General features: G+C 37.2%; 1 protein-coding gene across 2 annotated transcripts in view; it reads right to left on the bottom strand.

The window, feature by feature from the left end:
• The window catches only part of ITSN2 (intersectin 2), an 86,697-nt gene that overhangs the window by 12,133 nt on the left and 61,148 nt on the right, over positions 1–13,416 (bottom strand). For both annotated transcript variants that reach the window (XM_085320365.1, XM_085320364.1), the window contains 4 exons: positions 12,720–12,765; positions 12,408–12,529; positions 11,252–11,345; positions 10,005–10,196 (listed from right to left, as the gene is read on the bottom strand). In XM_085320365.1, coding sequence (XP_085176491.1) covers positions 10,005–10,196; positions 11,252–11,345; positions 12,408–12,529; positions 12,720–12,765 — 454 coding nt within the window. The remainder of the gene's footprint in view (positions 1–10,004; positions 10,197–11,251; positions 11,346–12,407; positions 12,530–12,719; positions 12,766–13,416) is intronic.

Raw genomic sequence — 13,416 nt, 5'->3', positions numbered from 1 at the left:
AAAAAACAAAACAAAAAAATCTGCTTTCTCTGAAAGACAGATGAACAAAACCTATCATCATTTCCAAACATTTTTTGCCTTTTCCTTTGTTTTTTAAAAAAGTGGGTGAGTGAATTGAAATTCTTGACTTAAAAGCTTTTCAAGAGAACAGAGTTAAAAACACATAGATAAAGGACCATCAAAGACTCCTGAGATCTGCTTGGGCACTAAGCGATCTGTCCATCTCCCCAAACTCAATGAACAATGAAAAATGCATTTAAAAAAAAAAWGACAGCAATTTTTAATCTGGGAAGCGGTCTTGAGCCTCAAGCATGAGCTTCAGCACTTTCCCTGAAGGATCTGTGTGCATCCAAACAAGCCCAAGAGGCATCACGGCTTTGCGTCCCTAACAAAGGCTACTTAGGGGCAGAAGTGGCCTATGGAAGCCGCTTTTGTAAGAAGTTTTTATTATTATTATTTAAGCTTAAACTAGTTGATATGGCTGGAAAAAGCAGATAAGGTTTTGAACTCATGACTGTATTACTAGGCTACCCTTTACAATCTCTGCTGGCCACATAAGGCAAGTTAACTTGAGATGTCCTCCCGTCACTACCTGTAGCTGTGATAGTAGCTGCTGTGCCCACAGCTTTCCTGAAAGCGGTGAAAGGAACCAATTCAGCAAATTTACTCCCATGAAAAGGCTGGCTTCTATCACGCCCTGGGAAACAATTTGCAAAAAAWTTAAATCTAACCTCCCCAAACCAATATATGCAGTCTACGCTCTCTACAACAACAGAAGGAATTTATGATTCAGTTTTCATGAGGTGAAAAACAAAGCTGCTCTGTCCTGGGCAGAGTTAGCACAATGCTTGTACCAAGCTATTTCGATGGGGGTAAAAATCTCCCCAGATGAACAAAAAACCACAACAGACAAACTAGATCCTTTTATGTGTCCCTTTAATAAAATACATTTGCATAGTTATCTTACAACTTCATTTAAAACAAAGATGAGCAATTGCCTCATGCTAAGCATAGCCTGCATTTGCACGTCTTAACAATTTTCCCCGAGCATTCGTACTCTAGCTTGAAAAGAACAACAAAAGATATTTTAAGGCAGCACACACCATTACGTAGCAGTTTATTAGTTCATTACATTAAAGTTGCATTATCCTGTAGCAGCTTTCACCACCACTACAGGCCAAGGTTTGTCAGCGTTCCTATGATCAGACTTATTTACAGGTGTTTTCAACCCGACTCAAAAACATCACACGGGGTTTTGACCTGACAAAGGAATAAATACTCGTTCACCAGCAGGAGACGTTTCAACGATCWGCATATAACTTTAAAGGAGTTTTATGCCTCTTGTGCTCCTAGCTATCGAGTTCACACTTGACGTGGAGACAGCCCGGTGCACCTGCACAACTACTCATGTGCCCCAACCCCGCGACCGCATCTGGGTGGTGGCACAGGACTTTCCTGCGCGGATCCAACTGCTGGGTCAGGAACACAGCTTTGAAAGCTCAACTTTTGCAGGCTGTTAGTTCACTAAGCAAACTACACRATTGCAAAATTAGGAAACATTTCAGTACCAATTCTTGTGCATTTACTGCATCACTTATGTTTTTACCTCCAATTACACAACAGCCTCCATTCACTGGTGGCCCACAGGAAACAGTATTAAGCAAGTAACATGCCGCAGGCAACATCATACTTTGCTTGCCTGACTGGCTTCAGTTTTAACCAACTGCTAACTTCTTGTGGCTCATTTAGACTCAGCTTTTGACGAGGGGCCATCAGTTTAACTAATCTCCCTRGTTTTCACTTTGTCCTTAAAGCAGTTTCAAAGCCAACCATCTTCACCCTAGCAAGCGATGAATGTTTTAACACCAGTTTTACTTAAGTGGCTGTGATGACAGCTGAACTTCACTCTGCGAAYTTGTATCAGTGCGAGGGGGGATTGTACACAACTAAACACTAATTAATATTTTTAAATAGAAGAGTCTGATTTAAACTCAGCTTCTACTAGCTACACCTCTTCATTGATACTTTAAATCTTGTCTTAAACACATCGCAGCATAGCCTTTCCTATTGATAGTCTTACATATGTATACAATTTTTTCTGTACCGATGCGCGACAGAAGCACAGAGCGCTCTGGTGTCTGTTCTCAACCGTGTATTAGGCAGACTCCTGCAGTAGAGAAAAATACTGGAGGCAGAAACTCTGTCTCTTTCTATCAGTGTTATTAAAACAGATTATCATCATGATTGTTTTTACAGTTAGGGAATTTAGAGGGTACTCAGGTAATACTGAAACACTAAAAAACTGTGAAAGCTCAAAACACTTAGTTCCAATGCTCATTAGTTCAAATTGAAGGCAGCTGTTTTAATACTTATTATTGTTCATATCCACACACCCAATTATAGGGCTACTTGTGTGAAACTGTACAGGATATTGTCCCTAGTTTTCAACTGTAGCATTAAAGAAATGGGTAAAACATCAGTGCCTTTAGTAAAAAGCCATAAAACTATTTCCTAGAACATCTCAGACAGGGTGTGAAGTTGTTTTTCATTTTTCAAAGACAATTTGTAGCAATTTGGCATTGAAGGAAAACTGTCACTGAACATTAGGAAGTCAGTTTGGCTCAAATCCCATAGGTTAACAGTGTCTTTCAGAAATGGGAAAAATTCATCATAATATCATCTAATTATATGACTACAGTGAGTGACTGCTTGATGCCACTTGGGTAGTATAACACACCTTTAGCCTGTATTATACAGGCTTTCAAAGTGCTTCAAAGAAGGCAATTCAGGGTGATTAGCATATTTTAGTAAAAATACTTAAAAATGTAGTTTCAGAAGGAAAAGAAAATTAAGTTAGTTGGACCACGGCTACTTGAGAAATTATCTAGCACATTATTTGCCTACAATAACATTTTTTCATTCGATAACAAAATACTGATTTAGACAAAATACATCYAGAATAAAAATCCATTTGTAGTTTTATGTAGGCACATTGCTGTAATCTGTATTGCACAAAAGATACATCTCTGAACTATAGGGCACATACACATTATCTGATAAAGTATACTAAATACATACATTCCAWTCTTTCTATAGAACTTTTGGAGAAAGGCTTTTAAATCTCTGCAATTGGATTAACATTTTCCCAATAGTACCATCACAATATTTATATATAAATATATAAATATATATATGTATATAGTAAACATATAGTAGTTTGTAAACATTTCTGATTGCATAAGCCACCTTTGTTGTTTCATTGCCAARCTCAGGAAGCCAACTAAATTAAATATTTTGTCTACTAGAACTCTCCTTTTGTTACAGAATTAAGGAACTGTTTCACCAGACAGACGGTCTGCTATTAAACTAATCCTTTCATTTAAAGGGGTATCAGGACATAATCCTGAAGCCCTGTTCCCTCCTTCATGTACTGTTAAATTTGGGCACCTTTAACTGCACTGTATTGCTAACATGACATAACTGTACCTCATTTTGAGATGAGAGTATAGGTCCACTGTTCAACCCAAATTCTTTGCCTTTAGCTCCAGGTGTTAGTGTTTTTTTTTTTTTCCTGATAATTTCCCTTTATGAAGGTTACCTATATATTAAGCTGCTAATTTGTTTAACAGAAAGAGCAGCAGCAGCTTTCAGATACTGGTTGCTCTGAGGGACTGCAGACCACAGCCAGATAAAAGCACCATTCAGGACTGTAACCGTTCAGCACAGAAAGGGGCAGGGTGAGGGTCTAGTAGCACAGAGACTGTACAGTAACTAGTATGTTCACTGTATGCCAAAATTGAAAGCAAAATATGAATTATTCAAATAAAAAAATAATTTGAAGGAAGGTTGTTTAGAGATAGGATATACTGATCCAAAACAACCTGAAATCCTTCTATAGTACTACTGTAAAGGAAGAAAGAAATTGAAACATCCTCTATTCTACTCTGAATATTCCTTTCCCCATTAAAAGGGGTATTTAAAGGCTGGACTGTATCAGATCTAAATCTTAGATCTTGTGGCATATTTGTAATCACAGTGACTGTCAGCAGCATAGACAAAGTAGGGTTTATCTTCTGGATGAACCTCACAGGCTGCCAATTTTAAAAGCTCAACAAGTAGAAGATTAAATTAAGTCCAATAGAGCAATAATCAGTGAACATTTTAATTTGCAAAGTATGAACATTACAACATTAGAAGAACACAACTACCCATTCAAAACAGTTCAGATAAACTGTGCAAATAGTGGGTCTTTGTGTGTCTGCAATCCCACCATGCAAACGATAATTTGATAGGCATGCTAATGATCCAGGCTTATCAATAAGAAAGAAAAACTAGAGGGAACAAGAACGGACAGCAGTGAAAGCCACACAAAGACCCACTATCCTTTCTGCTTTTACAAATTATTTGCAACTGTAGACTGTAAGAAAACCCCCAAACGCTCCTAATTTCTTGACTGGATCTAACATTCAAACGAAGAAAAAGGATTGTGTCAGAGATATTTGAGCAGAGCTGGCCACCCTGCCACCTCCACGCTACAGTCAAACTTGGATAGTGGGTCTCTGAGGTGCTTTCACACTGGAAGACAACATTGGGTCCTAAAAAAAACAAAAAATGAAGGATCAAATGAACATAAATTTGAAAAGTGAAACATATGAGTTCTACGGACAAAGACAGAACAACATCAAAAAGGTCAGAAAGGAATGACTAACATTCAGCTTTCTGAAAACAGACCGCATGCACTTCTACTCTTGCAATTCCATATTTATAAACATAATTGGTATTAATTACTCATGACCAGCCACTATAGACTCTCAGCAAAACACTGTAGCTAATTCACTTTAAAAAGAAATAAAAAGGGAAGAATTCTGTTATGTAGACTCAACACCCACGGTCAAACTCTAGCTTTGTTAAAGGCAATGGCAAAATTCCCTGAGATTTCAACAATATTTCATCTTCCTGGAAAATTTAGAGAAGAGGATAGAAAGCAAAGTTGTAAAGAAAAGCCTCACCAGAACGTATTTGTATCAGCACATAACATTAGCCTGCTCAATTCTATTCAAAGCGTGAAATGAAACAAAACTTTGTCTCTACTAAATGTGCATCCATGAAAAGTGAGGAGTAAGTACCATGACCTTTCTCATAAGAAATGAAGGTTTTCATGGTCTAGAAGCGGCCCTGCTAAGTCAGAGTTTAGGTAGATGTACAACTCAGACTGCAGCTGCATATGCTGTGGACTGTTCTCAGAAGAGAGGTCTGCAGACCCCAGACTTTCAACCTGGAGCCCTTAACAAGCTTAAAGTTCACCAAATAATTCTTTTTAGAAATACAAAATGACACTAAGAAGTGAAATAACACTATTTCATGTACTAAACATACATAAAACATAAAATTTCATATTAGCTTCCTGGTAAAAGGAGTAAAATTATGGAAACTTTTAAACTAAAGTCTTATAAGGAAAATAAATTATTGATCTTCATATGTTAAAAAGACAATGCAGACCTGCAACACCTAACTGGTATCAACTCAAAGCAACTGGTATCATAAACTTACTACATAATCATGAAAGAAAAGTAAATTAACAGTAACTAGAATCCTTCAAGATGTGTTGTCTATATAGACATGGAAATTCATGTGCTACAATCACATCAATTGAGAGGATCTTTTTTTTCCTCTTTCTTTTTCTTCTTCTTCTTCTTCTTCTTTTTTTTTTTAATATTAGGAACATCTGTACAGCATGCATGCATTCTCATCTGTCCTTAAGCTCCACCCAAGTGGACATGAACACTGGTGCATGCTTCCTGCTCCTCAGTTCCTCTTGACTGCAGAATACTCCTATAGCAGTAAGGACTCTGAGAAAGCATGTGTGTGAAATGTGCATGTGATCACTGGAAATTAGGCGCTCTCTTCTTTGAGAGCTTGTTTATGCGCACTTTTCAATTCAGATGTTCCCAAGCAGCACGAAGTTCACTTGGAAGCAGGTCAACTTCACTAATTAGTCAGTTATAGACAGGAACTACCATGCTTCTGATCTTTTGTGCATGGAGATGAAGAGCCAAAGAAACTTTTGGAAAGGTAATTCCATGCTAGTTGCATAAGGACAGAACCTGCCTCATGTCTGTGTAGTATGTCTCATCTACAAGTTAGGTTTTGGAAGAGAAAAAGTATAGGCAGATCTGGTGACTGAGGTGAATTTTACTATAAACATCAAGTTTGTACCTAAGGAAGTTCATGACTTTGCCATACATACACTGAGAACAGTCTAGGGAGAGAGGATCTGCTCCCAGTCCTCCCAGTCTGACCAACCATCCTTGCCTAAGGCCATCTGCACAGACAGACAGACAGCTCAGCAGGCAGGCTACACAGGAAAAAACAGGAGGTGCTCATTAAGTTATGGAGACTACCTGCAGGTTGCATCTAGGCACCAGAAGGAGTAACTTAAGATGCCTGATAAACTTCAGCAGAGCTTGGCTGCAAAAAGACACAGAACAGAAACAGTAACTGTGCATACTTTTCTGTGTATAAAGAACTGGTGCAATGTTTCAGCTTTAAGGAAGAGCAGTATCACCAAAGGAAAAGAGCTATCAGATATCAGTAAGTCAAAGCCTTTGCACACTTAGTATAAGTAAGTGCACCAGGCTGAGTTTTCCGAGTGAGCGAGTGAGTGTATGTAAATCTCAGCTAAAGAAAACACAAGATAAAGGCTCAGGCTGGTTCCATGGATAAGATGGCAAACTGAAAAAAGAAGGCATCTTACTCAAAAAGCCAGCAAAGTGAGAGAAGGTTCTAAAAGCAAGTTTTTAAGGCAGATGAAGACTGGCTCAAATGATGAAATTATCTCCAGACTAGGCCACTGGGAAGAACTGTGAAGCGCTAGGTGCACCCCACTTACTCAATGCACACTCCTTGTGAAGAACCGGAAGAAAACTTACTAGACATGTATCAGACCAATACTGTTAATACACAGAAGATCTGGCCTCGAAGGGTCTAGCAAGAAAAAGAACACTGTGCATATTCAATTTAAATCTATAATGATATACATACATATGTATGTATTTATCTACATATGTATTAAAACCTCCTGCAAATCTTTTTTTATGCACACCAGCATGATTTCTCTGCAAACCTTAGAATACGAGCTAATAAAATGTTGTTACAACATGAGTAACTCTACCCACCATGACAATTGCTGAGTACATGACTCAAGTATTCCACGTTCTCTAGGTCACCAAGATTTGGGTTGTTTTTAAAAGTCCTGTTCAAAGAACTGTAAAACCTCTCACTGTTTTCTTCTTGCAGAGACCCTATGCCAAGAGATGCAACTATAAAAACAACAAGAAAACAGTCTTCTTGTCAGCACAGCTTATTTTGTTCAGAGAGCTGCTTATGCAACTTAAGAGAATCATCTTGGTGACATAAATTATTTATTTGCTAGGGAAGTTTGCCATTACAGCTCTAACTAGTAAGCCCCAGTAAAGATTCTGGGTACAAAGGCAGTCCATATAACAGAGTTTAAATTCAAGGGAAAAGTAGAATTTTCACAAGCTGCAACTGTTGGCATACACCCAATCTGCCTGCGCCCTCCCCAAATACCATTACATTTGGCTGGCTAGAACAGACAGTGAGAGAAACTGCCGTTCTTCAGCAGAAACATTGTAATACTCAGATTAACAATTCTTTGAAATACAACATTTTAAATATTCATTTTTGTCATATCTCAAAGCTGGTCTCCAGAAGGCCACAATAACATTCTTTTGGGAAAATTCCTCAGTGATTTCTCAAGAGTACAAGTGATAGTTTCTGTATTATGTTTAAATAAGTGCAAAAATATTCTATAGAAATCAAAGGAAGTCTGAAGGTTCATTTAAAACACACTTAGATGTTTCTTTAGTTATGAAAGCTATAGCATTAAGCTAGTACTATATCAGCGAGACTGACTAGCTCAGACTTCACACTATATGGAAGCAGATCAGCTGACCTGAGCTGTCACAGAAATCAGTGCAACTGTGTTTGCACCACACTGGAGCTGAGCTAAAAAGCCATGCTGGATTTGAGCTGGCTCCGGACAGAATATTGTTGCTTCTTCCTGAAGTTTCTAGATGCAAATGTTTGAGTGTCACACAAGAGTGGCAAATTTTAGCACCAGGTGGATAAACAAGTTAGCTAATCGCAAATACTCAGAGAATTCTGGAGGGTTTTTAAGCCTATTCTTCTTTTACTAACAGGTGAACTTTCCTAATTAAACATCAATAGATCTGCTTTGTAGAAAACAGCTTCTTAAACAGACACAAGTGCAACAGCAATGTAAAGAGCACAGAGCACATCTGTTCCTTGCTGACCGTCACTGGCTGACCTTGTCAATGCACTTTCAAAGAAAAGCTTTGTTCACGCAGCCACAATCTGACTGGAAAAAATATTTTAACTCAACAATATTAAAATGACACATCAACAAATGATGAGAAGAACTTAATCACCACATCAAATGTTTCCAGTTACAACTTGATCTTGGCATTTCTTTTGTTGAAAGTTAATAGTATGCGTAAACATCTCGCACTCGCCATGTTCAGCTACCTAACTCTAAAGGGAAATACACCTGGAGTGATAAGCTAACATCTGTATCATTTTTTAAAATTTGGCATTTTAACACTCAAGATCAGTCACAACCTTACTTTCATAGGCTAGCTGGATTTATAATATGCTCTTCAAAATTGAGATTCCCTCTGTATCTAAACAAAAACAACTTTTGAAGGATTTTAATGATGTAGGTATGTCTAATTTAAGAATTTTAAATTTGATCCAAATTCAGGTGTTTTGACATCATAGCCATGGTGGTCAGAAGCATGAAAAAAACAGTGTTATGAAAAACGTTAGCACAGATGCAGATTAATTGAAAAGAAAATCTCAGGAATGGTGCATACCATATTTTAACCATGTACATTAACGAGCTACCCAGGCAAAATACCATTTAGATTGTAAAAATAAAGTATCTTCATTAGCAAGTTTACCAGTACTTTTCTAACACCACAACTATGCTGACAAACTCTTCAGTGCATATTATCCCTTACGTACAGGCTATTACAAGAGAGGTTCAATCAGACTTCTGTTTCTTCTGCTTCTTTTATACTGAGACAAACACAAATGCCAATACATGTAATTTTATGGCAACAGCTACTGCTCAGGGTGAATAACAGCTACTGCAGGGCTTGTTACGCAGATCAAGAAACTTTTACATGAAGATATATTCCCCAGTCCCCAACTTTATGGGTTGACTTAAAAGCTGATTTAATCACAGTGCCCCAGGATGAACAGCTAAGGGAGTGAAAGTGGTTATTTGTTCCAAGGGGCTAAAAATTGTATGGAGGAGAGGGAAAATCAGAAACCTTTATGCTGTTTATGTGCAAAAAAGGCTGAGAAACTTTTGACCTTCAGACAGCTGTACATTCTAGTGTTCAATTCTCAGCCTGCTCCTAACGATCTTCAGCTTTTTGTATGCTTTGGTATATACCAGGTTTCTCAGAATTGGCTGAGAGCAAGATAATTTGGCAGCCAGGACACAAACATTTATCATGGGCTAGACTATTTGCTAATGCTAGAATTTTCCTTATCAGTTCAGTAGTTAACACTACTGAATTGATAAATGCTTTTTTAATGTATGTAGAAGATGAGTATATCAGGCTTTTTGTCATGTTTTATGAAAACCAAGGAAGATAAAAATGCCTATAATATAGCACAGTAGGCTTACACTAACTGGAATTTATCAAAAGTTATCAAATATCAGTATCTTTAAAGGAAGCTAAATGCCTACCAAATCTAATATTTTAGCTCACTTTAGCACTCTGCTATTACGCACTGGCTGCTTGGTAAAGTGCTGGTTGTTTGTAGATGAAATAGAAAAGTGAATGCATGAAGTACCAGTAAATTCATTTGAGACTTGGGACACAAAGCAAAATAGCAATACACCTTTGAAATACATTAATAAAATGCTTTTTAAAAAAATCGTTTCTTACACTGCTGACTTGGGTCAGACTCTGTAGTCATCTTTACGTAGTTTGAAGGAAAGAGACCTGTCACACCATTGATTTCTCCTTGCCACCAATCAGCATCATCTTTGCTCAGCACATTAATAAGCTGCCCTTTTGAGAAACTGAGCTCATCTTCATTGTTTGCCATGTAATCATACATTGCTATGACTTGACAGACTGCAAGAAAAAGAAATTGGCAGAAATACTATTGTTGCACAAGTATTAAGATTATTCTTGAGTATTTAACATAACCACAGGAAAGAAACAACAATTTCACTGACACTGTCACATAAGAAAATAAACAGATGATCTTATATTGATATGAAACTGCCCTTTTCTTTTACCCATATTATGAACTGGGTCAGAGTAATGTTTTCCTTTACTTCCACTTTAGGTGCTTACATGGCAAATAGATTCAGTTAGTAGAGCATCCTTCTAAACATTTTAAAATATAAGCAAGTACATTTTTCACTCTTCCACGGGCTTAGTAGAGAAACTGCGTTTGATTAGTTTATAGGTGATACTTAAGATAAAAACAGGATGGAGGACGAGGGGAAACCACGGATATCCAGGAAGCTGATGTATAAGCAAACTAGAGCTGTGGAGTCAGCACAACTTAAGTGTGAGGAACCAAAAAAAGCTACTCTCTTTTGTGAAATAATCTCATACCGATAACCTCATGGTATCCAGCCATCCAATTGAAAAATACTAGTGGAAAAAGCAGTCTTCTCTCCCTCCTTACAAAAGAGTTTGTCAGTGATAGCTAGGTTTCTGTAAGACTTTTGCTGGTACATAGAAACAAGGACCTTAAAGAGAAGTGTGGGCTCCTGGAAATTCAGACTCTTTAGGAGTGCATTTAGCAAAATTAGAAAGTTCTTGCCATAGGAGATGGACTGCTGATCCTCACAGATTTCTGAATATAAACATCTTTGTATGACTGAGACTTCTTGCTATAAGGTACAATAAGGAATATATGCAGGATCCCCCACAGAACTGTTCTGATTAAGAAGTTGTGAGATTTTTACCTTTCTCAAACCTCGGTAGTATCTGAATGTATGTGTCTGTCAGAAGTCCCAGATTCTGACTAGGGCGTCTACACTCCCCAGCAACATCAAAACAAGGTACAGTCATTAAGTATACCATTACACTAATTATGCAATTCAGCTTATTATTTAAACAACTGAAACAGTTATGTAAAATATTCTAAATGAAATATAAACAGTTTTTTTCACCTGAGGGAGCAGCAGATGTTTTTTCACTGCTTGGACCCAATAATTTCACATGGCTGGCAGGAAACCATCCCTTCTGTCTCTTTTTACCTCTCGCCTGTAAATGTTCAAAATGGTTATTACACAAATAAGACATACTGAACAGTTTACAAATTGGAAAACTGCAACAAGTATCTCACACAGCTTTGCTAGCAAAAGAAGTTGGTGTCCCACTATCAACTAAATATAAATCTGAACAGGTAAAAATTAGGCTAAAAGGATTAAAACAAACAAACAAACAAAAAAACAAAAAGCAATTCAAATAAATCTACACTGTAATATGTTCACCTAAATGCGTACGTTTAAAATTTTCAAGTGCAGCTAATAATGTTTGTGCACAATTTGATAGATAGGCTGAACAGTCCCTCTATGGAAATTGTGCTTACATATAAAAGCGTCTATAATGAGACATCCAGATTAAACGTATCAAACACCATAAGTTATTTTTCAAAACATTGACTCTATTGTTTGATATCACTTTCTACCTGGTACATAGTATAACTAAAAACAACTTCCTCTTTTGCTCTGATACTTTTTACATAGAGGAAAATAGTAACAGAGATTTAAAATCATGATTTAAACTTTTCCATTGGTTACAAAGATTAAGGTTACCAAGGCCAAGATCCATGGGCCTCTAAAATTCAAAATATCAACCGTAAATTAAGTAGAATGCTGCGTAATACAGTGCCTCTAGATTTAGGACTAGACTTTCACCACTAGATGGAAAAAGGAGAAAAGGTGGGAATGGTAGTCTTCAGAATAAACTAGTTTCCCTCTAGCTTCTAAAGGTTCTTGCTCCTCTATCAGAAGGATTTTACCACTCAACATTTTATCAGTTATACCCTACTGTTTTTATTAACTGACAACATCCCTCCCACTTCCACGTGTATGATCATTTACAGTTTCACTATTTTCTTTTCATGACAAAAACCCCAAACCCAAAACCAGCAATACAAGGTTTATTTAAAAAGCTTTTTTCAAATATGGTTTATACAAGGTGAAAATAGCTCTCTAGCCAAGTTTTCAAACATTATGCCTTCCCTCTCCCCCCCCCAATTAAACCAAAGACCACCTCATTCCTGTTCATAAAGTTACCATTATTTCTCCTTCAGTTAATTACCTGCAACTCTCCTTGCCACCATCCACTCACATTTTTCTTCAGAATGAGTATTAGCTGGCCTGGAGCCAGACTAAGCTGTTCAGTTCCTGACGCAGCATAAGCAGTAGTAACTTGAGCAATTTCTGAAAGAATATTAATTGTACATGTTATTTTTTTCATTATAGTAGGAGCTAGATCCACAGAAATAACCTAGTACATACCTCGCAGTTAAGCACATTAGCCACCATTAAACACTTATTGTGAATCTCGTTCTAAATGTTTGTAAGTACTTAAGAAACAGTCCTAAATATTAAAAAGTTATCACACACTTACCAGGTTTCTTATTTACTGTTCCAGTTTTGCCAGCATTACTAGACCCCTGTAATAAAGACAACCATCTTTTAATGTGCAATGTGAACAGCAGAATCTGCACCAGTTTTAATTCATGTGCACTGAAATTTTCTTTTGCCATAAATATACCCTCTTGCCTGAAAAAGGGAGCATCCTTTTATCTTCTTCCAGTAGAAATAGCAACAGAAGTGGCATTAACTCCAACTTCACATGTCTACCTCTAAATTTGCAGCCCTAAGCTCTCTTTGGCTGAAAAAAAATTGCACTTGTAGGCCTGATTCAGGTGGTCTATTTTAGATGTCTGCTTTATAAACGAGACTAACTTTGCCCTAATAGTGCCCAATTCTTCCTAGTAACTATTTAGAAAACCCGATCACTAGTTTATAAGTAGATGTTCACATCCAATCAGGTCAAAATGATTTCTTTCTTAATCAATACATTTATCTCTAATGCAGTGCTAGAGACCTATAACTTCTGCAAACTGATCAGCCAAAAACCAGGTTTTACTTGTGGACAGAAAAGTATACACAGCTCTTTATATCTGTATTTAACAGAACACAGAACACCATGATTCTGTGCAGACAGAAGCAGTGTGACACTGTGGCTAGAACACTGAATTTGGATTCAGGTGACCTGGGATCTATAGCCAGCTTTTTTTTTTTTTTTTTTTTTTTTTTTT

The sequence above is a fragment of the Rhea americana genome, unplaced genomic scaffold (assembly GCF_003343005.1).
Source record: "Rhea americana isolate MKP2758 unplaced genomic scaffold, rheAme1 scaffold_63, whole genome shotgun sequence".
Classification (NCBI taxonomy): domain Eukaryota; kingdom Metazoa; phylum Chordata; class Aves; order Rheiformes; family Rheidae; genus Rhea; species Rhea americana.
Note: the sequence above shows the minus strand (reverse complement) of the source record. Positions and strands in the feature narration are given on the sequence as shown.